General features: G+C 38.1%; 1 protein-coding gene across 1 annotated transcript; it reads right to left on the bottom strand.

The window, feature by feature from the left end:
• Positions 1-373: 373 nt before the first annotated feature.
• LOC135464324 (IgGFc-binding protein-like) lies at positions 374-22,682 on the bottom strand. The gene is made up of 17 exons (XM_064741752.1): positions 22,559-22,682; positions 18,184-18,272; positions 16,621-16,810; positions 15,019-15,141; positions 14,107-14,348; positions 13,028-13,335; positions 12,110-12,372; positions 11,556-11,755; positions 10,042-10,219; positions 9,494-9,616; positions 8,293-8,421; positions 7,587-7,760; positions 6,389-6,607; positions 5,434-5,604; positions 3,661-3,829; positions 929-1,158; positions 374-594 (listed from the first exon to the last, which is right to left on the bottom strand). Exons 1-17 carry the CDS (start codon positions 22,680-22,682, stop codon positions 374-376), a joined length of 3,153 nt encoding a protein of 1,050 aa, XP_064597822.1.
• Positions 22,683-27,604: the final 4,922 nt, after the last annotated feature.

Genomic DNA, 27,604 nt, shown 5'->3' with positions numbered 1-27,604 from the left:
AAATACATTTCATCACGGATTAATTTTAACTGTAAGACGTTTGTGGCTGGCTTGTGCTTTCAAGAGCATTATTTTCCCGGTAATTCTTTTAAATAATTCCAGACATGGGAGAATACAACTACATAGCTTGCCACAGCTGAGCTTATATCTCATCAACAGGTGAGTGATTTGTACATCATTCACCCTTTGGTCTGGGGCATTTGTAATGACAAGGCCTGACTGGCATTAAATTAATAAAATAGCAATATGTTCATGTTGATGTGTTTCATGGTAAGAAAATTTTTCGAGTTTAAATTGCACTTCGCAAATTTAGGAGTGCAATTTGTGCACTCCTCATAATGTTGAAAGAGACAGACAGCCACAGCTGATAATATCAGTGCTCAAAAACAAGCATAAAACACGTACAGATCCATGGGTCGCTAAGCTCTGACTGGCTTTCCAGGTAGCTTCTTATCCAAGTTTGTTCTAGTGCAGACGAAGGCCGTATCATTACACCACGGTCACCACAATTGCTACCAAAGTCTGAGGGATCTGTTCTCACAGTCAGACAGACGGACCGAACTTTCAGCGTGCCAGGGGGACACACATATGGATCTACAACAAGAAACAATACAATGTAAAGCAACCTTGCAAACAGGTGTACTCAATTAAAATTATGAATATTCTAAATCCATCACATTAAAATGTCCCAAACACCTAAGAAATAAGATCTTATGAATTTCTTTTTTCACTCCCCCAAATCAGTAATGTTGATTATTTGCATACGGTAACACAAATATTGGTGTGAGAATGCTAGAACATAACACATATTTGGTAACATGAATAAAGTACATGCATTTTCTGATGTCTCTGATTTCCAAAACGACAGAAATATAACACACATGTAACATAACTTGTAATATCAATACATATAGATGAAAATGCTTACTTCTGAAACTCTTCTCACAAATGAAGCCCAAACTAAGGTCACAGTCCACAGACTTCCATTTCATGAGGCCATCAGCCATAAGGCAGCGAATCCCTTGGACATTAGCAGGTTCTCCCTGAGCCCAGGCAGAGAACGAATCAAATGATGATATTCCATCGACCCAATCAAATCCATCATCTTTTTGAAATGCTCCAATCCACAAGTCAGAACCATTTCTGACAGGAATGACACTGCATAAAAAGGTAAAACTAATCATGAAATGTGCAGTGAAAGTGTTCATAAGATCACAAATAGCACATGCTTGAAATGTAACAGCAAACTTTGCACACAAATAAGTCAGCTTTTCTTTTTGTATTTTTTCTCACCAAGAAATTACACAAACATCCATTATTTTTAAAGCGGGTTTTGAAGACCATATTTTCCAAAGGTTTTTCACATTACCAAAATGCATTAAAACTTATTAGAGTGATCTAAACATTTATTCTTCAGGTATGATTTGATTAACTATTTTCAAAATGTTTTGTGTGCAAATACACGAAATTCTAATTCCTTACGAAGAGCCAAACAAGCCTCATCAAAGTGGATGAAGAGTAAGAGTGGGGAGAGGAGAAATGAGTAATAGCCCCTTTATCTTACGGATCTTTTCCATCCATGGTCGGAAATATTCAGAGATGATATCAACAATAAACATATCGGAAACATAAAGCTGATGTGACGGCTGTTGACATCACAACAGCAGAATTCCTTTACTGACCGTTTGGGCATTTGGAAAACTGCAGTTTCAAGTCATTTTGATGCCCTAAGAGGAAAGCTAGGATGCTTTTTTGTACTTTTATATACAAGACCACATCATATACTCCATATCAAGAAATAAAAATAAGCATTTCACGTATCCTTTAACTCACTCTAATACACAGGGACTGTAGGGGAATTTGATCACAGAAATTGAATAGCACACTGCGGGTGGTTGATGGTTCTCTGCCATATAACTATAGACAATACAGAAAGTTGGCACGCATCAACTAGCCGGCCATGTGCAGGAATACACTCTCATCAGCGAAGGAACGTCATAGGCTTTGAGTGGTCAGTCTGAGTCAACACGCAAGGCAAAAATGTAGGCCCATTCACTCAGGTGATTTCCCAAGTGATTTCCCAAGCCACATGGACAGCAAAACACTGTAATAGCCTATTACACAACTTTAGTTATTATATAAGCTCATCTGTAAGAGTTTGAGCAGCAAACCAACAACACACGTGCAGGTATAGCAAACATGTCAGTGAGACACTAAGTTTCTACTCAGACCTTGGTCGTTCTTGGTAACATGCGAGCCAATGCAATGTGAGGTGCAATTAGTTGTCTGTTGTGGGTAACCTGATCAACCCACTATAATCGGTCCTACTCAAACCTTTTTCTGTCCTTTCATTAGGTTGAACACAACACATTGTTAAAAATGTGCCACTGTGCTGCTCAGACTTTCTTCTTCTCTTAAGGAACCCCCACTTTGTTTGCATCAAAACATACATTTGTCTTTATCTTCATGATCTGCAAGTCGCAACTTCGCTCAGCTCTGGGTATATAGCCTTTGAAGTTCCAACATTGTTTGTAAGATCTGTCAATCACAGCAGAGACCTGATCCGACCATCTGTTGTTTTGGTAATTGTTTCCATGGTGAAAAGATTACACGTAAGTGTTGTGAATATCTTTGTGATACATCTATACCGGCACATGACTTTATGATGGCTTTACTGAAATGGTTTAGTAACAAAGTCAAACCCGAAGTCCAAATTAAAATGCAAAGACGCTTCACTAGGTGAGTGACGCCTGACATTATGTAAAATTTTGAGCCTCCATCCGCTGTTGATGTTGATTTCCTTTTTTTCAAAGTGCGAGTCATTAAAAGCAAGTTCATCTAATTGGTCAATGTTGATTTCTGTATGCTGTCAGCTACCTGTAAGACTTACATACATGGGATTGAGTTCCCAGAAAATGTGAATAGAAATAGATTTAGCACTGCATTAACACAATGTTTACAAATGCTGCAATATGAAGCTAGTATAAATGGGCGTCCATTTCCACATATGCGAACACAATGTTCAATCCTTGAATCGCTATTTTATGAAATCGTGATTGTCTGGTGATTGTTCTTGTCTAACACTTCTAAAATGGGATGATGAAACACCACATGCGTGAGGCTTCCCCTGTATTTTATGGGAGCATAACGACAGATACTTGTCAGTCAGCTCTTTATCGCTGAAATACATCTGCATGCTGATGGGACCGTCAACAGACAACACTGTTCCCCTTATAATGCATTTACTGATGCAGTGTAGCTGATAGCCTGAAAAGCAGTCGTTAGCTTGCCAGTTTGACAGGAACATGCTCTGAGAAAGTTTTGGAATTTACTGGTTTGTAAACACCTGAGGCTTGATACTTTCTTCATTTTAATTCATGTATAAAAGCAAAGGTGTTGTCAAGCCTGTACCCACTGGACTACTTTCATCTCGCCAAGCATGTGCACCGTACTCCTGGCGCGATATTTGTCTAGCCATTGGTCGAGTCGCTGGCAGTCAGTGGACATTGGTCGCCCACCCCACCACTGCGGCACTGTTTTATGTTTTGGCTGTTGTATGTAAAAGTGGTAAATTTCATGGGATTTTAATCGCAACAGCCCCTAAGAACAATGGAATATCCTAAAATAAATGGTAGGAACAAAGGAATGTCATGTTCTTACATTTCCTTGAGGACAGCCTCTTCCATGGATGAGGTCACAGCTGCCAAATCACCACCACGTGCTGCACATTGTAAATATGCCTCAGCAAACGGAGTTTTCTCCCCTGAGCTCATGTAACACGATCCATCAAATTGATGCCATCCTTTAGGACAATTCTTCAAACTCAAAGCTGTTCAAAAAGATCAAAGTTCAATCATCAAATCACAGTAATAATTTAAAATGGAACAAAAAGATCAATTTAAATCCAAAACTTTACCTCTTTCAAAATTAACAAAATGAGAAAACAACAATTTTGCTCCTGCCTCTATATTAAAGTGAAAGACAGCACCTAATCTTTATGTCCAATGAAGGATTACCAATCAAAGCGTCTTAAACTGGCATTAAATATTTCTTTAGACTTTTTTCAACCCACTAAAATTTAACTGAAACTTCGTCTTGACACAGCATCAGCATGTCTACATTATCGAGAGCCAGGTGACGTCACATTTACTCCAGCTCTTTAACATCAAGGATATTTTCCGTATAATAGCTTAAGTAGTAACCTAGCAGTAATCCACTCCTTGAACTGTTGATACAGTAGGCCTACTATATCATTTACAAGGAACTCCAGCGGCCCTATTTGAATAGCTTCAGGTCATAGCATTCCAAGGGGTTGTGCTTGTGACCCCTATTAAATGTTTACAAAATTACAATAGGATTGTTGTAAACCTAGATTCATGCTCAGTTCTGCAACAAATGGAAATAAATCTAAACAACACTTATGCTGATCGAGGCACTTGACTGTATTTTATGCTTCAATTTTGCAGCAGTGGCTTCTAAGATGAAAGCACTGCTGACCTAATATTCGCAGATGTCAGAGAAAGCACCTCGGCTTAAACACTGTCTTTCAATAACTTTACTGTATTTTATAAAAAGAAACCTGAAAAAAAAACATCCCGTGTATGCGAGAAAGACAAAGGAGCAGAATATAAATTCTTCAGCTGTAATAAATTCAGAGAAAAAAAATTGTATCATAAGACAAATTCACTTTAAGCTTTGCATGGTGAGATATCGTCTTTTTATTCCCATAAACCTTTGGCATCGCTAATGAATTTTACACTGACTGTGAGTGTGATCTTTGTTATTTAGAAACTGTTGACTAAAAGCTAAATACAAAAAAATAATTTGGGGAGATGAATGCAGTTTGGGCCAAGATGGTATACTACTGTCTGATGGAATTTGTGATACTGTTGTTGAATATTATACGGCTTGTAAATAAACTAATTTTAAGTCTGTGGCGGTGGGAGCTTATGATACAGACGATACGGACCTGTCCCACAACACTTTGTGAACTAGTCGTTCGGCTACACGAAATTAAATCATTGTGAACAATCTCAAAATGATGTCTTGTGCATTTGTTCTGTGTTATCATATGTCATTCCATGGAATGAATGGGTATTAGCTACGTCACAGCTTAGGGCGAGCAATCTGATAGCAACGTGTGTGATTGGATAAAATTCTCAATATGGCTGCCTCGATTCACACAACCCATTTGTGCAGTATTGTCATTTTATTCTACATGTTATTCAGCGAAATGTCATTAAAATAATGACGTATGATACTTTTTAGAAAGCCTGAGTATCCTGCTTTCCACTGAAATATACTTTAGCCAGGTGCTGTCTTGTCCTTTAAAAGAAATACCAACAGGTTTTTTCATGAAAACATAATGTAGAAACCATTATAAGCTTGTAGAATGTAGACAAAGAGCATTTTAATTAACAGCTTTGAACTTACGTTTCCTGCAGACAAATCCTTGTTCAATGTTACATTTCTGAGTAACAAATTTGAATTCAGTTGCTTTTCCAACAGCCACACAGTCCTTTGCCAGTCTGTCATCAGCAGTTGGCTCTCCAGCCGCCCAGTTGGAGTACTCAGAGAAGGAGTTGTCCAACCAAACATAAATACCTGCATGATAATAAATGAGTAGCATAATCTTCTCACATGATCTTATTCTCAATATCCTAGCATTTCATCTCATGTGAGCAGCTACACATATACAATAGCTAGTCATTAGAATTTTGATTTATTTATTTATTTGATTGGTATTTTACGCCGTACTCAAGAATATTTCACTTATACGATGGCGGCCAGCATTACGGTGGGAGGAAACCAGGCAGTGCCCCGGGGAAACCCATGACCATCCTTAGGTTGTTATAATTTTGAGCTATGAATATAAATTCATATCTGGCATCCTCTGAAATCCTTTCTTAAGGACACAAAAAGCGCAGTTGGAGGAAAAAAAAAACAGTGAACACAGTAAACTAACTTCTCCATTTACCTGACAAACTTTCAGGCTTAAAGCTGTAGGAGAACTATGGGGGTACTGGGCCTGTGACCTCATCATTCAGGGGCCCCATTGCACATTGCAATACACCCCATAGGACCACTGAATAACCAAATTCTAACAGAGAGCCAGGAATGATCTTAAAGATTATGATATGATCTGGTCTTCAACAGGTCTACCAAAGGTCAAAATCAGTCCAAATAAACAGGTAAGCTAGTAAGAGAGAATGACCTTCATCATGTTTAAGATATGACCTTGAACATATCTACCACTGCACCAGGTACCAGGGTCTATGTTTCCCGTTACCTGAATTTATTATGATTCTCCCAAGGTATCACACCATGAGGGTAAGTTAATTTCTGAAAGATCCAGCTGCTAATAAAAATCTGCTTGATTAGTACATACCTTCCATGTTTCTGTCAGAATAGCCGATCCAGTACTTTCCATCATGGCCTAACAGCTCCATCTGAGACTTGAGGAAGTCAACTGTTTTCTGGTCCAGTACTGATGCAAGATGACCCCCTTCTGCCTGACACCTCCGGTCCGCCTCGTCAAATGGTTCAGGCTTGTCAAACACCTTGTAACAACCGTCCTCATGTTTAATATAACCTTCGGAACACTGGGCTGTGGAAAACAGAAACAGACATACACGTTTTCAGAAACTTGACGTAAGCTTGAGAAAAGAGGGATGTACATAAGGAAAAATGGTGATAATGAGAATCTGTCTAACCTTCAGAACACAAGCAGGTGAAGGAAATGCTTCCCTCACCTTCTGAGCACAGAGTTATAGAAAACAGTGAATAAAGTTAAACATAGTAAGAAACTTTACCATTTAGGTCACAGGAATTAAATCGAGGACGTAAAATGAGTGAACCACTTGTGTAATTTTCATTTTATTTCATTTCTCTGACAGTCATCTGGGAAACCCCTCAAATCCCAGCTCCCTGCTTCACAAAAATAGCCCTCCACTTCTGAACATAATGAACATGCTGGAGGGTGTGATGTGCACTGGTTGACCCCTTCCTTTCTAAATACATGAAGTCTACACAGCTGATTATGCCCATGTCAGACTAACATCTCTGAGAGGCATTTAAAAGTTGAATTGGATAACATGATAAGATATATGGATAACAACTTCTGTTTATCTGGAAGTGACGTTTTAAATACCGTTTTCAATCATAAATGGAATAAACAAGTCACCATTCGGAAACCTTTGACGCTCTACATTTAAGCCATATCAATTCCCAAGTTGGGGGTTTCCTACTGAATCTTCGCTGTAATGAGAACACTAAACTAGTGGATCAGATACTAAAAACAGACTTGTATTAAAATAAAAAACGGAATCAAACTTGATTTTATTTCCTTCTATGTATAGCATCTACTCGTCTTTTCTACTTCACAATTATTTTTTCTACATCTGTGGCATACAAAATAGGTCAGATTCACACAAGTAGGTAGATCTGACACGGTTACTCATTGAGAGTTTAGAGAAATATACCTTGTATACATTAACTCTCATACTGAGGGTTACTGACACCCTATATTTCCGTATCCTCTCACTGCCTTAAATTGTTTAAACATTGGATATGTGGCTGAGACTTACGCATGCTGCAGCCTGTGTGTTCTTCGCCTTTCCTGCCATCACCCACAGTGCCTGGAGGACAGACACATGTGAAGTGACCACCAGGCAGTGGCTTACACTCTGCACATTCCATACATTCCTCCTTCTGGAACGGTCCACAATCCTTGGGGATGGCTGGCTCTTGTGGGACTCTCTCTGTTCAAGGAAAAAAAAAACACAAACACCATGTTTACAGGAAAATATAAGGAGATAGTTTGCTTTTTCAGTAGCTTACAGTCACTAGTTTAGTTCCACATGCGAGCTACATGAACTTTTGTCATGAAGTTGTTGGAAGTGTTACAATGGTCCATCTTACAAATACTGATGACTTATCAACCATTAGCCCATGCATATTTCGAAGCATCCTCTGGGGTTAGGACAAAGGTCATGCTACTTTAGGCACTGACTTAGGAGAAGAATGTTAAACATGTCCAGCTGGGTAATACATGGTCAATCAGAACAATCATCGGGATAAAGTGTGCAAATGATTTCAGCCCATACGAAAACATATATTTTCCTTTCATGCCACAGTTTTAGGATTTACAAGTGACCTAGATACAGACAATGCTCAGATTGTCAAATCTGATCAATAGATGTAAATCACAAAGTACCAGATTTCCATCTTTTGGGTACTACTGGTGCTGGTAGGGGAAGGTTTATATATACAGTCACAAAAGAGAATACTCACCTATGCAGACTCTGCCATTTGCAAAACTGATATATCCATCTTTACAGACACAAGCATAGGTGCCTACTTCATTTCTACATTCAGCATTTGGTGAACAGGCATCTGTCTCATCCTCACATTCATCAGCATCTGCAAATAAACAGGTCTTTGTCAAGTACAAACTGAAAGAGACTCTGGAGACAAACAGGAAAAGAAGGGCATCTAGTGTTTGGATACTGGTGGCACATGTGTAACGTAGCACTTGTTGACATGCCCAGAAGAGTAGTGTACATTCACCTCCAAGGGCTTTTTCATTCTGACATAGTACTTTACAGGGTTGAATATAGTCTTGTTGTGTCCTTCAAAAGGACTCATCCAATAAATCAAAAGGCTTCAAAATTTATAACATATCCAATAAACTTCTTCATTTGGATGCTAAACACTTGGCCACAGATGACCCTAATGCAGATTCAAACAAAATAAATCACAATCTAAGAGAAACTCTTATTGTCCACATCAACCAAAAAGATTGATGTACATTAAGATAACCAATTATCTTTCATACATCTTTAAGCAAATATTTTTATTTATTTATTTGATTGGTGTTTTATGCCGTACTCAAGAATATTTCACTTATACGACGGCGGCCAGCATTATGGTGGGTGGAAACCAGGCACAGCCCGGGGGAAACCCATGAGCATGCACAGGTTCAAATATTTTTAAGACTTCAAGTAGAAATGAGGCATCATAAAGGTCAACGTACATATAAGAATGAGTTCAGGCATAACCAAGTTTATACATAAATGAAATTGAAGTATCAGATTTTTTTACATCAATACAGTCCAGTCTAAAACAAACTGAAAGTGGATGTATTCATAAAAGTTCCAAAAAGAAAACCAAGAATCAGCATTGAATTGTACAAACTAATTACATTTCATCAAGTACATACAACCAAACAGGAATAGCTCAGAAAAAAGTGATTTTGTGATCCCTTATAACATTCCTACTTACACAAGCCTGAAAACATCGGATGAGAAGTACTCAAACTAGAAACATGGCAAACTTAACTACTTTTATTTATATTCACTACCAAAAAATTATTCTGATTTTGAACTAGCCACGTCTGTTTACTGTCACTAATTCCAGCCCTATCACAAACTACTTTGTGAATACTTCATTGGTAATGGACTGGTGTCTATACAATATTGAAGAAAGCTCTTACCTTTACAGGTGAATCCATCACCTGTGTAACCAGCAATACATGTACAGGCATAACCTCCGTGCTGATTAATACAACGAGCATTGGGACTGCACTGGTGATTGTTCTGCGAGCACTCATCCTCATCTGCAACACAAAAAATATAGTCATTTATTATCTTGTTTATTTATTTGTTCTGATTGTACTCAAGATGTTTTCACATGTACGATGGCAGTCGGGTTTTATAGGGGGAGGAAACCTAAGTGCCCTGAGTAAACCACCGATCATTGGCAAGTTACTGACCCAGGTGTGAAGTAACGATATGCATATATTTCCAGTGGTAAACAGTCTTCAATGAGCATTAGACTGCATGAATGGCCACACAAGCATCATTTTACAGGCTGATACAAAAAATGTATCAGCATGTTTCTAATTAATGGACAGAATCTTCAATACAATTAAAAAAGACTGTTCAATAACAGAGTGGTCAAAGATCAATGAAAATTTTCTGATGCTCTGGCTTATCTACATACATATACCTGGATTGAGATGTGAAGGAAAACAAAATTTACCACTGCAATCAGTTCCAGACCCTGTATAGCCATTTTTGCACCTGCAGTCACTGGTGCCATCTGCTGTGGTGTGGCACTCTCCATGAACATGACACTGTACTCTGTTGTCACACTCAACCCTTCCTGATGTACACATGCACAAAGCTTCACAATCCTTCTCAAAGAATTTTTCTCCAGGCTACGAAAAATAAAAGCAATAAGGTAACAATAATAATAATTAATAAGCAACTAACAAATAATTAACAACTGAGCAGGTTGGTTAAAGATGCTTGTCTGTCAATTACCAGAACACATGAGGTAACGGTTCAATCCCCATCTTGGACAGGGAATTTGTGGATTCCCCTGCTCTTACTTGTTGCCCATCTATAAATAAACCAGCCATATGTAAATACCCCATCAATACCATGTCAACCTTGTGGAGAAGTAAGTAAGTGAGTGAGTGTTTAGGTGTAAGGTCATACTCAACAATTTTTCAGTCATAAGATGATGAAGGAGTCATTAGAATGCATGTAATGTGACTCTTTGTTGCAGGACGGATTTCTACCGCTCTTTTGTCTAGTGCTGCTTCACTGAGACGCCTTACTGAAAGCAGGAAAGGTCTCAGGAGTGACCCGATCCTGGACTGACCCTGAGTCTACCGCCCCCGATGCAGACGCTCTACCAACTGAGCCATCGGGGCTGGTCTGGTGAAGAAGATTATTATCATTATCATTATTATTGTTACTAATACAACACAATCAACAGGACTTGGGATATGTATTTCATATTGATTATACACACCTATTACAACAATGATACCACAGAGTTGAAATAGGGTTACAGTAACAGGGTTAACATTTCCACATGTTTTGACTTTAAAACAAAAGTATGTCAAAACAAGAGCTCGATGTTCAATACACAATTTTCAAGATAAAACAACATGATGATGTTCCGTTGTGATTTGCTTTGTGGTACACTAAAATCAATCTGCCAATTTTAACATTTCCCAGAAAAATTTTTCAGCCATGTAATGACAAGAAGTCATTAGGTGTATGTTCACATACTGTGTCTTCTTGTGGTGGGGCCAATTTGTGCTGCCAAAGTGCTGCTCCATTAAAGTATTGTACTAAATACACCAGGCCAACAAGTTTCCTCACCCTAACCTCTGAGTGTTGTACCATTCTGTAAGTCTTTGGTATGATCCCTACCCAGTTTGATCACAGGTCTGATGACTTAAAAGTGGACGCTCTAACCATTATAGGCCACCGAAGTGGTAAACAGAATATCCAAATATAATAAAACATGATTAGACGGTTCTCTAAAATTATGTTCTTGGGTGGGCTTGGGTTCCAAAATTGTAAAACTTAAAATATTCTTCCAATAGTTTGATCTTAACACATGTACTACCATGTTAAAAGATTGGCAAGTAGCTTGTAAAGCAACAAGGTCATTTTGCTCTGGGACATCATTCTGTTCCCTAATTTGAAAAGTGTTGTATTGGAATTTATCTGTGGACTACGAGGAGATATACATACAGCATAGTACTTGTTTCCTCTGACACAACCGCAGTTCTCCCGCAAGACGCACTCCAAGCCACTGAGAACATAGCCACTATTACATTGACAGCCACTGGCCGTACTGGACGGCTCTGAGCAGCTTCCACGCGGGTCGGAACATGTCTCTGGGCACATGGGACCAGCCTCCTCATAGTGCATGTTCTCGGGGCACTCCAGAGCTACAACAACATGAATAAAACCAAATGTTTCTGCTGCCTTTCCCAATTGTTATATGCATGATTATGTACACACAAACATTTACTGCTGGTTCCTTCGCCAAAGCTCTAGTATTTTTTATAGTAGAAGCACGTGTAGAAGTGAGAAAACTTTTCAATTTATCTACAGGCTCAATCTGACAAGGAAAATTAGTTTGGAACCTAGAAAGGACCCATTTATTAGTTTGTTACCTTTTCTTTTGATTAATCAATCATCTTACTCCATATCAAAACTTATTTCATCTACATGATCTGCTCGATTGATATGTGGATTAAGTCGACCAAGGGCTGCCAATTTCATCTGATAGAGCGACTTACGGCACAGACTGCTTGATCTCCACACCACAGGGGCTCCCTTTTCCTCACAGACATCAGCTAAGGCAGCAAGGCTGTCACAAAGAGTTTCGGGGAAAAGACAAGTGTCATACACGCATGCATCATAATACATGCTGATATCATCTCCAATTACGTTAAGACAGTCACCAAACTTGCTGGTATCTTTCATGGCGTTACAGGCTTGTGTTGCCGAAGCAATGGAGTCACCATCACATTCCAGTGGAGGCGCAGTCACATTTGCACACCTTTAAAATGGAACAGAAACAATTAATGCATGAAAATTGGCACAGTTTAATTACAAGAACATATGAATATATGCTACACTCTGGAGTGTGAGAAGGGTGCATGTGAGAAATGCTGCACTAAATGGAACCAATGGCTTTCTACGCAATTTTTTTGCTATTATTTTAGAACGTACTTCACAAATTACGTGCACTGTCTCTGAAAGTGCTGTCATTCGAAATCGATAGATAAAATCTATAAAGCAGGTCACATTTTAACTTTCTCAAACTTTACAATCATTCAGCTTTCATAAATAAAATGAGTCTGAGAATAACTGATAGGCAATATTTTGAAATATTTTTAATGAATACCACAAATTTGATTAAATTAGTGAATATGGATTTTTTTCCTGGTAAACCCTCTTTAACAAAGAAATTTAATAAAAAATCATGATAAATTAATTGATCTGATTTTTCACCTATATGAAAGCAGTCATGTTTATGGGTGGAGGAATAAAATGGCAAGCTCAGAATAAACCACCAGACCTTTGGTAAGTACCTGACAAACCTCTTTACATAAAGCCATCACTGTTTCAGGAATGATACAAAAGTAATACACTCCATTTACATGGAGCACCCACAACAGACCTGATCCCCAAATGAAATATAATAAACTCACCGTGGATCAGAATCATCGCTTCTCCAGGCATCTGCAGCCAGCAGTGGGTCATCAATACGGGTACCATTAGGCAGGATAAAACCATTTTCACTTCCATCATAGTCACCGCACAAACCACACGTGTTGTTACGTAGGTATTTTGGAACATATAATTCATAACGGGATCCAGCTGTAAATTTAACGATGAGACCAAAATCTGTGCTAAACTCCAAGCCTAATAAGTTGGCTTTAATTGTAATTGAGGAGTCAGGCCAGTTGGCATGTGCTGGTTTGTAGGTTCTGGGTGGAGTTATCTGATTTCCGTCCACCTAGAAATGATAAATAGCACAATCCATTAAGAAAATGTGTACTATCAGCCTACGAATGTCTTGACAAAAGATCACATACAAACCATAAAGGAAGCATGGACTGTGATTACTATTTGCAGATAAAAATGTCATTGTAGTATTGTACTTTCTGCAATGGAATGATTCAGAGGCGAATTAACTTAAACAGTCAGCTTGCCAGAAAATCAGAATTCCACTCAGGTAAATTGCTCGACCAAAGAGAAGAAGATTTGTTTGCCTTCTCAACAATCAGTTTTACAGACCAACTAAAACAGAGGTTTACTGTAATTCTTCAAAAAATTCACGTTTACAAGATGTTTATTCAAGCACATTCTGAAGGCATTATTCTGTGTAAACTGATAAAAGTGTACATTTTGCGCCCTGAAATTGACCATTCCAGTCAATGTAGTTTGTCTTTAGAATTAAATTTTAAGTGTGCATAAATTGCACCCGAAGCTACTCTTTCACATGCACAAAGTTTGAGGAATTTATCAGGTGCTCCAAATCTCTGTATCAGTTAAAATATATATTTTTTTAGTCAAAAAATATTACTTCTGGTGCAGAAACTTTTTTCCAGTAGGATATCTTCTCACTTTACTCAAAACTTGTTACTGAAAATCATTTTGAATGTCATTTACCGTCAATATGTTGGAAACGCAGTCATCTTCCAATCTTTAATTATGAGGCCAGAGCAAAATTTCACACGATCAAGCTTGTTATGAGTATTATAGAATTAAAAATACATATACTTACATAAGCCCGTTTATGTTCCAGCTGAATATCAAATCCGTAGACCTTAATGTCCAAGTACTTTGACACAGACACACGAGGTTTTCTGATAGACCTATTCTTAGAGACAACTTTGAAATCTGGCATTGAACCAAAGTCCTTGCAAGGCTCCACCATGCGATATTTGCACAGGCCTTGGAAGTCATACTTTTCTCCATCAAAAGTGGTGTAATGAGGATCACCCCAGGCGGAACACTTGGCTCCCTCTGCCAAGAAATATAAGAACGTCAGCATTGTGTGAACAATAATTCTCCTCAATAACTAACATTCTTTTCTGAGGAGGGGTGTGTTAATAAATTTACTTAAATAATAATAGGTTTCAAAAATAGAACAATTGATGTGTTTTACAACATTTGCTGGCATATAGAGCTAAGGTGCTGTTGGTTTCAAGGGTCTCCCCTAGTCAGGCTTTCAGGCTCTCGCTGATTCAGACAGTTAAAGCTTTTGACTGCTTCAACTGTCAGAGCAAAGAGGTCGTGTGTTTGAATAAAGTTTTTGTTCATTTGTCTGTGGTTTAAAGTCAGGAGCTAAGTCAGGTACATGGCAAAGATAAATTCTACCCTTTTTTTATTGCATTTTCTGTGTTTTAAATGGTAAAAATGGATTACATTAAACTATTTATCTGCAGTTTGGCAGGCCCAGTGCTGGAGATCCAAATGTGCTTTAAACACCTATCAATCAATCTAGGCAATATAAGTAAGGTCACTGTCTGTCAATAATATCTCTACATCCACAAATGCAGGCATCACATGAGGGCTGAATGGTCTTAATTCACACTAAAACACTGTGCAAAGAACTAAACGAAGAGTAGACCTATAGATCAATTGCTTGTATCCGAGAGTCAACAGTTAAGAGATGGGAATTACATGTACGTACCAAAACAGTGCTGGCCATCACCAACATAGCCTTCCTCACAAATGCAATTATATCCTCCATGAGTGTTTTCACACTTGGCTTTAGGATGGCATTTGTAAGTATTCTCCAAACACTCATCAATATCTGAAAGAGAAATTAAGAAATCGTGTTATCATCTAAAAAAGAACTTTAAAAGCAAGAACTTTTGCTACAGCCAAATCAACAAGTTCTTACACGTACAAAGGGAGAGTACTCAGTATGGCCCAGCTTCACAAAGATGTCGTATATGTATGATAATCGCACATATAGGACAACAGTATGGTAATAGTGATGTATAAAATTTTGAATATCGTATAAATAACTGGGCCCAGTTGTGTCTTAGCTGTCAATGTTGAAGAATCATTGAAAAAAATTCCTAGAAAGACGAAAAACGCTGCCCAAAGTATAACCTCCTTCATGGAGGTAATATTCACCTAACCTGCATTACACACTCCAGTAGTGTGGAGGTACAAAAACTTGAAGACTCTATCAGGAGGGCTCTAACTTTTCTATACACTGAACAAAATACGGTAAGTACTAGCATATGCCATATCCTTATCTTCTTCTGATTAATCAGCTAATCATTATTCTTTTCAATTGTCTGCTGTATCATTAAATACTCAACAAAATATGGCCTGGTCCTTGTTGAATTATTTTTAATTCAAGCATTTTTCAGAAGGTGGAGTAAGAAACCTGGTAGCTAAATAGAATCTGGCAAAAAAACCCCATAAACATTACAGCTTCATTATAACCAACAGTGTGGCATGATAACTGGCTGTGTATCCATTATCAGGCAAACATGTGAAGAAAACTCAGACAATGTTTACAAACCAGGAATATTTCTGATACAGTTTAATGAAGGGATAAAAATTTGCCAGAAAATGTATCCTGAATGTAAATTAAACACTGTATTTCACCCAAAGATTGGCCTGTAAAAATGCACCTTCAAAATCACATGAAGGCCATGAAATGATATTTCAATTGCCAACTTAAAATTTTTCTGTTAAGACATTAATCACACTTCGCAAGAAACTCTTCACTGGTCTTATAAGGTGAATGCCTCAGTCAGAATCAAGCAAAATGTATCACTTTAAAAATGCTTTTAGGTTAACTAAATACAATAATTGTGGTACATATGTGAACAGTTTAAAACGTGGTTATATAAATCCACCTTTTTATTATTTTGTCTCTATGATGGGAGAGATGATGAATCCATCGCTTGCAACAAAAATAAATACTGGTATATTACCTTATTCATCTAATTTTCTCACCGTCTCTGTCTAGGTTCACCTAAAGTTTAGCATTTTTAAGTGATTCAATTTGCTTATTATGACAAATTTATCCACCTATATATATGGCCAGTTAAGAGTTGTTTTTCCTTAAAGTTTGATTAATCAAAAGAATAATTCTAAGACCTTTATGTGTATCTGCAAGTGCATTTTTACATACCAAACTGTGAAAACAGCAACTTATAAACCTCTTTTAAAAGTTTCAGTTTAATACTTCAAACCTCCCAGTGCAAGTGTGAAACTGATATACAGTATATGTAGTTTTATCAATAATTTGAGACCACAGTCAGCTTACCAGGAGGACACTGAAATCGGATTTCATAATCTTCACATTTCTTGTCATCTTGGTCTTCATTTTTACAGATCAGGCCTTTTTGAGTTGTGCAAGCAGCTTGCAAATTTTCTCCTGCTTGCTCAAATGGAAGGTGGGATTTAACCACCCGGCATTCCACGGCAAGTGGTGCAGCACAAACACCTTTGCAGTCCTGTATCAATGACAACAAAGAATTATGAACAGTATTTAAAAAAACTGTGTTTTGGAAGAAAACCAAAGAAATCTTAAAAGCGTGTTTTGCATGCTTTTTGCCTCATTTATTAGCTCAGCTAACCGGGTTACAAAAATCCACTGACTCTACTTAGTTCCTAACTGCAGATGCTAACAGCCTCCCGACTACGGGTTTGTATAAGTTGACTGAATTACACAAATCATATGGATAAAAATAACACTTTCCACACCTGTGCAGCACTAATATCTATTTTCTTGTAAATAAATTTGTCAGTCTGTCAATGCTTTTAATTGTACTGAGGAATCATGCAGTATATGTTATTCATCTTCCCACGGCCTCACGTGGGAAGGTCTCCAACAACCTGTGGTGGTTAGGGTTTTCTGCCAGGCTCTGCCCGGTTGTCTCCCACATGTTGGCTGTTGTTGTATAAGTGAAATATTCTTCAGTCACCAATCAAATAAATAAATAAATATATCAAAACGGTTGGTACAGCTTAGATCACAATATTTACTCGCCCAAGTGGCATTACTGGTAAAACAGGCAGGCAAAGAAGAACCATGAACACTTGCATAGCGCCGTTAGCCTGCTGAATTAAAAATTTCTCAAGACTATGCACTGAGTGCTATCACAATCCTGGAAAGAGTAAGTCACACATGTAAATCATACCAGCACAATCCAATTATTTCCTGGGACTTTGGGCTGAAGTGAAGTCCAAATTTTGAATCTTGTTTTCATCACAAAATGTTTGATCACCACAATCAAAAGTTTATCAGTTTGAGGCATAGTTACAGGATTAATTGCTCCCAGCTAAAGGCTGAAATCGCCTCAAGAAACAGTCCCCTAGGCCCAGTTGTTCAAAAGTGTATTAGCTAATCCTGGCATTAAGTCACCTTTAATATTTAAATTTTAGCCGAATTCAGGAGCCAATGCAGCCAACATGGGGCGATGATCCTTGAGGCCGGTAATCTCCTAAGGAATGGAGGTGTGGCCGCCGAAATTGCATTGTTCAAATTTGACCATAAGGATTAATTTCACTAACTGCATGTAGCATGATACATATGAATTAAGCTATCTACGTACAGAGAGAGAAAAATTAGACTTACAAACTCTCTCAACAGATGACAGTTTACCTCCACATCAACTATATGTTAACTTTTGTACCTTCTTTGCGAAAGAGCGTAATTGCTGCCACCGGGTTAAGCCCCAGTTAACAAGCGTAGAGGGTGAGTGCGAGTACAACGTTGTAAGCTACATGTATGTTAACAACACTTTACCAGTCACAGGCCGTGTCGAGAAAGGCGCGAAATTGTTAACGAGAAAATCTAACTATCCTATTTGCCCCGCACACGTACCTTGATGGCGTCTTTCAAACTTTCATAGTCGTACTTTCCGGAAGGATTGTCCCTGTCACACCATTCGCTCCACTGCGTTGGTGGAGATACTGAATGAAAAATAGACCAATGCTGAAGTTATGTCTAAAATCAGAAGTTAAAAGCTTGCGCACTACTTGTGCATAAAAGAAGTGTTATTTTCCAATCACAAATATTAAACCTTATCATACGATATTTAATTTATACAGGAAGATTGCCTTTAGAAACCAACGATATATTTGCTTGCTATTTAATTAAATGTATCGGTACCGGTACGTTTTTAGTGATTGAAAAAACAAAACCGGAAGTATAAAACTGACTCACCTGCTTTTCATCGATCGTCCTTTTCGACTAATTTCAGTACACGCGCTAAATTATTACGAGTACATTTACGTATGGTTCTCTTTCACTCATCCACACACACATTGCTCCAAAAGTGCACACCATTTATAAAACAGTCCATCAAAATATTCATAACATATTACGCAATATATAATACATTTAATATCAATAATAAAAGAATAGTTCAAATCATGAGCATTTATAGGTCAAGTCATGAGCATTTATAGGTCAAGTCATGAGCATTTATAAATCAGTTCACAATGAAAACAGTTAAACATGTAAGAAGCATAGCATATGAGGAAAAAATGTCAATGAGATAAGATTTCAACATTAAATAATATACCGTAAGAATATTTGTGCATATAGGCCTACAGCTGCAAAACGAACACTACATATAAAATCAACATTTTGAAACTAAGTTAAAAATTATGCCTGAAAAGCAAACATTTTTAAGGTGAAATTTGCGTTTTAAAACTGTATATAGAAGCAGAACATATACTTCAAAATGAAGTAACCGAAATTTTAAGTCGTATGTTTTTGTCGTAAATTAGTTTTACAAAAGTTATTTTACTGTTTAGTTTGAGACTAAAGGTAAAAACGAAGTGAACGTCACACCCCAGCTTGCATTTATGCAAGCTGAATGTATGATGACCATATGCCTCCGCACGTGACCTTCTGGAATCCATGTCCACACCGTTATGTCTACAACAGAAAAACATTTGGCATAAGTGTACGAAAGATCCAGTCTTCTTATACATGTACATTCATGGGTTATATTGTTTTTGTTTCATTTTGTTGTATCTTTTTTTTCTATGAGAAATAGACGGTTTTATACGAAAAGATAACGTTTAGATTGAAAAGCTATCAGGTGTTTCTACTTTTGTTTTGATTCAAATTGTACTTGATTGATTGATTGACCAAATGATTGATTTTTTTTTTTGTAATTTTGAAATTACTGTCTGTGCAGAGTCCGGAACTCATTTCGGGGCGGGTTGGTATTATTTTCTGTGCGGGATGAATTCAGTTTCTGGACAAGTAGGAATTCATGAAAATAGAACATGGTCAGAGAGAGAGAAACAAAAACAAAAAAAAAAACGCATATATTCGAAGTCGTCCCCGATATATAAAGCCATATAGGCGGTTGACATGATTGTAATTTTACATATTCAGGATGTGACTCAAATGTCATCATTAATTAATTACAGCTATGGTCGATGGATTGACCTAGGCCACGTGATAACATAGGTTAGATACACTTTTATACAGGATTTCAGATTAAATCGACGACTGGTTTTACTTATTTACAATCAGCTGACGTCATATGTGGCAAGGATTGTGAGTCTTATCGACCACGATGAATTGTTTGGCCCTCCTTTGTAACATGAAATCAGAGATTATCCACATATCACGCCCATCCCCAAGCTCTACATTCTTTGTATAGCTTTCTCTCAATCTGTAGCATAATCCCATGAAGTTGAAATGAGGGAATCAACTGATTTTAAAACTTCCCAACGTATTGTTTGATGTTGCTAAACCGGTCGGAGCGAGTGTGGAGAACCCATTGTTTGTTATATCGATCGGGTAGGCCACCGCAGACATATGTCACCGCCAAGACAATCCTCGGTGAAAAGGAAAGCAATAACAAATTTATAGCCTCTCCTTCCCATGGATTGTCGCAATTAAACGGGAAACACGTGTAAATAACCTTTCAACGACTGGTCATCCCCAGCAACGCTTGTCTACAAACAGACCACTGCCCACTGTGCATGACTTGTTATATGCACGCGCGCCGGTGCATTTACACAATTGTGGCACAGGAATATCGTATGGTTTATTCTTATTCATTTGCAACAGTTGTCGTTAATTGGTCTAGTATGATTGATCTATCGATAGAATCATTGATTCTATGTTTGGGTATATATTTATACCCGGTTCCATAAAATCCATATATCCATATTATGATATATCCATTGTATATATGTATATATGTTTTGGCCCAACTACGCCTCCAGTGTCCCACCAAGGCACATTTTACGTGGATCACTTTTGTTTCTACAAATACGTGAAACTGTGGAGCCTTAATGCAAAGTCTTGGTTTAATTCCAGCACGAGATAAAGTTTCACCATTTCTTAATGAAAACCTATACAAACATTAACTGTGCAGGCCGGAACCGTTACTTGTAAATACACCGAAAAACAAAATATGAACAAGTGAATGAAGGTTGCACCGGATTAAAGCAAACCACCTCGCCAGTTATATACTAGACAAACTTTCCTAATGGAAAATGTAGCTGCTCAGCTGCAGATTTCTGTAATTCTGTCATATATATGCGACATTAAGTAAAAACTTTGCCTCCAGCTCAAAACGACGGATTTTCATTTGGATATATATATGTATATAGGTCTATTCTGTTGCAGACGATTTGATGCGACCATTAGTGTAACATTCATTTAGGAATGCTCGGAGTGAGACTCTTTAATATACATGATTTTTTTCCAATTATTCCATTTCATTTCACTAAAAAATCAAACAAAAAAATACAACAAAAAAACCTTATTGTTTACTATACAACATCTAACATGAATTTTACCATATAAACCATGAAAGAAAACTAAAAAAGTAATACATGATTTTATGTGGAAATAAACTCCTACAAGATAGGTATGTGTGCTTATAAAAATGGCAGGAAGAGGTCTATATGCAATAGATATGATTAAACATTGTGGAAATACGCTACCACAAACAAAATGGAATATATTTTCAACAAAAATATATAGACCCTATATTCCGTGATGAAAAGTGTATATAAATTCCAAGTTGGCAAATCACAAAAAATTTTAGCAAACCTTAGATGGTGGTTGGATTTCTTGCATTTTCACCATTAATATGTCTCAGCTGCCTTCAAGGAGAGATGGTAATTGCACTGTTTAGTTACATATACTCACAAGGAACCAAGGATGGATCCAAACGATGCCATGGTAGTGTTTGCTCAGACCGGGAAGAGGTTAATGTAAGGCCTCAAAATCAACCTTATATGTATGAAGTCATGTCACGTGACGAACACTGGGCGTTGTTATTCGGCGATCGACTATTGTAAATCGCAACATCTTTGCTTTCGTCATCGGTTTATTGACAATTGCTACCAGCTATAGGTAGGTTAGCCTTTGATCACACACCATGCATTATCTTCACAAACTGCTGACAATGTTATATACACGTTGAAGGTGCCTTGCGTACCAGCAGGTTGACAGCGTGGCACCTCAGAGACTTCCTATGTGTACCTTTTAAGTTTCGATGGTATTTCTTTTACCGATTGTGAATTCAAAACATTTAAAGCACAATAGCAATGGTAATGGAATAAATTAGCTGAATGAACGCATCATATAGCATAACATTTTCGTGAATATCTAAAACTTACATAACTTTGATGAGAAATACCGTTGTAGTATTTATTTATTATCCACAATATCTGCATTCATTAAAAAAAATCCCAGGCCAAGTATATCCGAATGTTTGAGATTCTTTGAGACTTGTCAGCTTCCCATGATCCACATTTGAATCCCAGAGCCTTACAACCTGACTTTGAGATCGCCGCTCAAAACGCTGCTTTGCAAGCTTCCCTGAAACGCATTTGGAAGGGTGTTATTTTCACTTCATCCAGAGCATATGGAGGAAGGTGCAGAGTCTGAGACCAACTTCAGAATATAAGATGAAGATCGCCAATTCCTAATGCCTTTAGTGCCAAAATTCGCCCAATGAGGTTAAAGTTCTACAGTTAGAAGGCGGTGCTGCTCCTCTACTTAAGAGAAAGAAATACAGACGGATGGAGGACACATACAACCAACTGAAGGAAGATTTTTTTTGTGGCACACGTTCCCTAGTGGAGAATGCCGACTCGGAGTCCAGAATGCTGTCCTTCGGGTTTTTAACAACATAATTATATTAAAGTCTGATCAGTTCGAAATTCTGTTAGGACTATATCATAATGCCTATGTCTGAGAAAAATAAATATACAATTTGTATCAATATCTAAATTTGTGCCATGCTTGACTGATCCCAGAGGTGACTTGCCACCTGGGGCGTTAACCCCAATCTCTTGTCCCTCCATTCCACTTATGCCTACATTCTGCTTCGACATTTCTATTCTAATTTTTCAAATCGTAGGTGTAGCGATCGTAGGTAATTAGCCATGTTGTTCTAAGGGACAACTCTTCAGTGTTACACAGGAGGGGAATTCCCAACATGTGCGTTGACGCTGAATAAAACGATCGTTCTGATTGGTTGATTGGGAGGATGAGACTGGTTATCCGCCATCTTCCATTAAAAGTTCTGTGCCATCTAAATAATTTGTCTCGTCTCGTATGTGTTACAGCCTTACATTGCGCCGGACCATAGGAAGGGCAACATAGGCATAATGGAATAAACCGTTTTGATGACCCGATTTCAAAATTAACTCGACCAAGAGAGATATGATACTACATAGCAACTAGGGCCTGCCGTTCTTTTTGCCGTCAAGAACGGCACCGCATGATTTGCAGTTTCACAGTACGCTTTACTCTACTTTCAGTAGAAACACTTCAACATTCTCACGTTCAGTCCTTCGTCACAAATGATCTACGTTCATGTAATCTGGCGCCAGAACGTGTACAGGTGCTGCTTGTCTCTATTAATCGGGATTCTGCCGATGCCATTTTTCACATTACTTTTTATTGAACGTGATGACAACAGAGCATTTCGAGTAATTCTAGACCATGCAGTCACGGCTTATTTACATTCTGTTATTAACACAACTGCCATTTTTCTGTCCATGAAGTTCTATGCTTTAATAAGACCTTTAGTGGGTTTTGTGTGTCATTCTTTTCATCATAATTATTTCTTCCGGTGTAAAGCTCACAGACTGACTTGGATGGGGGATTAACAGACCTATGAATAGGATTTTAGTAAAGTAATATATTTCATGTCCACATGTCCATTCATAAGCGTGTTCCAGATCTGATCCATTAAAAAGGACCATCGAACTTATATTCACCCATCTCCCACGCAATTCGTTCACCATAGTCTGTTCCCCGCCTGCACTCTTTGTTGGAAATTGTTGATTTATTCATTTATCTGTATTTCTTCGCCAAATAATATTATACTCACACTGGAGAGAAAGTTCACCGGTGTGACTCCAAGGCCGGTGGTTTACTCGCCACCATCGTAAAAGTGAATAGTTCTGTATTATGGCGTTAAACAACAATTCATTTATTTATTTGATTGGTTTTTTACGCCGTACTCAAGAATATTTCACTTATACCACTGCGACCAGCATTATTCATGGTGGGAGGAAAAGGGACAGAACCCGTGGAAAACCCACCACCATCTGCAGGTTGCTGGAAGACATTCCCACGTACGGCCGGAGAGGAAATCAGCAGGAGCTGGACTTGAACTCCAAGCGACCGCATTGGTGAGAGGCTCATGGGTCATTGTGCTTGCACATGCAAGGATGTAAAGCTATACATGCAAGAATGCAAATTACGTAAAGTTATAACGCGAGAAGAAAAGGCCTCGTATAGTAAGGCGGGGAGTCGACTCCAGTGCAAAAAACTGTGCGTCTCAAGTATGACGAAACCGACTATATATAACTACTGACTCACTGGTAAGGCTACTTCTCTTTTCAGTTGTGCTTTATTCTTTTCTTCCTGTTAAATGACAAGCATGCGACTTGTAAGGGCCCAAACACGCACTGAAGTGATGCAGGCTATAGGTCATAAAATCGAAAAAGTGCAGCCCGTTCCAGTCACAATGAAATGTCTTCTCTTTTTTTTGTTGCATAATACACTGTAGAAATGCGAAAATCACTCCACACCAAATGAAACTGTTTGAAAATTCTTGAGCACGCTGTTATGCACCAATCAATTAAATAAATATATAGCAAATGTAGCTTTCAGCCTTATACTTCCGCTACGCGTAACAATGTTAATCACAGCTAGAGGATCAACTGTGCTCTCAAGCAGGGTTCACGTATGATTTCGCTATAGTGAGTGAGTGAGTGGGGTTTAACTTCGTACTTAACAAGTTTTCACGACGACGAAGGAATCCTTAGAGTGCATGTAATGTGCCTCCTTGTTGCAGGACGGATTTCCACCGCTCTTTTATCTAGTGCTGCCTCACTGAGACGCCTTATCGAAGGCAAGTAAGCCGCCCCGCCCGGGCCATTATACTGATACAGGTCAACCCGTCGTTGAACTATCCTCTTAATGCTGATCGATAATGATAACACTTATTTAATATCCGAGGACCTATATCTTTACTCACACAAAAGCATGTTTCCACATAGGAAAGAAAGGGTCACAAAGATTTGATCTCTTCCAGGAAGTGCAAAATGTTCTCCATGTCGACTGCGTTAGATAACTGTACTTATGGAGGATGCATATGAGACATTGCAGAAATATGGATTTTAAATATGACAAACCAAATGGCCATGTAAATTTTATGGATGTTTCCACCCATATTTATACTTCTGATGTGGAAATTTACAGAATTGTGCCGGGATTTTGAAATTTGCACTTTCTTATCGTACCTCTCTGGGGCCGATTCTTCGCCTTATCGTATCGGGTCCTTTGTGTGTATTCAATAGTACATGTATATTATAAAGCTGAAACACAAAGGTCTTTTCTGATTTAAAGCTGTGGTCTTTAATTCACCTTCGGGACGTTTCGTGCACAAGGTCAGTATTGATCGTTCAGTTTCATAAGGTGAAATTGAGGTCACGTACAGAGAGATACAATGAATATTTTGAATGAAGTATAGTGAATCTCAGCTGGTGAACAAATTCATTCCACTTTTCAATTAACGTTGGCGTCGATAGGGATTATCTTAGTACAGTGTTGTGGATTTAGTAGGCTAGAAATCCATATCACGTGTGCATAGTGGCTATGAAGGAAATATTTTGTGAATGCTGCTGGACATACACAAGTGGTGTGATTGGTGTTATTACGCTTTTGTCCATCAGTGTATTGACATGTAGGCGAGGTGATGTGTAAACATATGGACCTATACTGCATCAATTTACAAGAAACCCAACCACCGTCGTATAAGTCAAATATTCTTAAGTACGGCCCAAAACACCAATGTAATAAATAAATAAATATAAGAAACGGCAACGACTTGCCATCCTTCCGTTTCGCGACACATACAAACCTGGGTATTTTTTTCCATACTGTAATGAATATTATTTTAATTAATAAAACTTCACTAAACATTACCAAAGCAATTATATCGATTTCTTGGCATGCAGCAAGAATAGGTAGTGTATATATACATGCCTAAAGCTATCTTTGGTGATTCTTCATGCGTTAGTATGAATCGGCTTATTATTTGCCATGAGCAGTGTGGTATTCCTGCTGATAAGAATGGTCGTATAGCCTTCCTGTATGATCCTTGATGTTCGTTCGCTCGAAGCTTAAGATTCGTTTCAACCATATATATACGTTTTGGTTAAACGCATGGAAACGCCGGTTTGAAGACAACCGACATGATGTCCCTTCAAATCAGCCATATACATGGTAAATGGTCTAAACGCCAGTTTGAAGACAACAGACATGATGTTCCTTCAAATCTGCTCTACGCATGGTAAATGACCTAAACACCGGTTTGCAGACAACAGACATGATGTTCCTTCAAATCAGCCGTATACATGGTAAATGACCTAGCACCGGTTTAGGTCATTAAAAATATAAATATAAGTGTCATGTCCGACATTCGTATACCATTTGTAGTCCGTAAAGGGCGTTCCAAGTTGATAATCGCAAGATCCATTTCCAAAACAACGCTTAACACTAGCTCCCAAAGACAAAGGTATGTCGGAAATTATACAAATAGGAAATAAAGCCGGTAACACACAAGAGAGAACCGGTCATTTTCAAGGCATGAAACGCCAGTTTGAAGACAGCAGACTTGATGTCTCTTCAATCAGCCGTATACATGGTAAATTACCTAAACGCCGGTTTGAAGATAACAGGCATGATGTTACTTCATATCAGGCGTATACATGGTAAATGACCCAAACGCCGGTTTGACGACAACAAACATGATGCCCCTTCAAATCAGCCGTATGGTAAATGACCTAAGCGCCGGTTTGAGGACCTCAGAGATGATCTCCCTTCAACTCAGCCGTATACATGGTAGATTACCTAAACGCCGGTTTGAAGATCATAGAAATGGTACCCCTTCAGATCAGCCGTGTACATGGTAAATGACCTAAAAGCCGGTTTGAAAACAACAGAGATGATGTCCCTTCAAATCAGCTGTATACACTGTAAATTACCTAAAATTTCGTCTGTGTCCAAGATGATCATTTTCCCTGGTACTCGGAGTAATATGCAGTACTTACCTTAAGAACGTGTCTTAATGTTTGTTTATAAGTTAATCTTAAATCGGAAAATTTACTGGAAAATTGGAAAAGACGCTTTTTCATCACGTTTATAAGTCTGTAAAATGAACCTTTCCTGGCGAAATTTTAGGTCATGTATATTGTATGTTGGCATCAGCTAAACCAAGTATCGGTTTTCCTATATTATGCTCAATGATAGGCACAATCCTTCTTCGTGTTAATTTAATGGTGCTAGAAGACGTCACCATAGGTATATAGTCTACATGCAGAGTTCAGGTAATATCTAGAAATCACAATGGATGGTAAATATATATACAGAATACTGCAAATCTTCAACCTTTTCAACCACTAACGCACTTTTTCTTCAGTGGAATTTATGCCCACTATTATGAAAATGACACTGATCAAAGATACAAGCTTCATAAAATTGAGTAAATTATTTCTCCAAATCCCATGGTTCCTTCAGAATGTTACAAAGTAATGGCTGCAGAGGCGGTTGAAGAATTAGGGTATACAAAGGCAACTCATTCAGGATCTCAGGATGTAGCTACACAGAAAAAGATATCTTTGAATATGAAACTGTAAACCAGCATCTAACTTTCGACCGTTTACATATAACACAGGCTCTGCAGACTGATTGGTTGATGTATCTGATTGGTGTTTCACGCTGTCAGTGCAGGACTGAA

This window comes from Liolophura sinensis, chromosome 1 (assembly GCF_032854445.1).
Source record: "Liolophura sinensis isolate JHLJ2023 chromosome 1, CUHK_Ljap_v2, whole genome shotgun sequence".
Taxonomy (NCBI): Eukaryota; Metazoa; Mollusca; class Polyplacophora; order Chitonida; family Chitonidae; genus Liolophura; species Liolophura sinensis.
The sequence above is the reverse complement of the archived record's forward strand: the minus strand, read 5'-3'. Positions and strand labels throughout refer to the sequence as shown.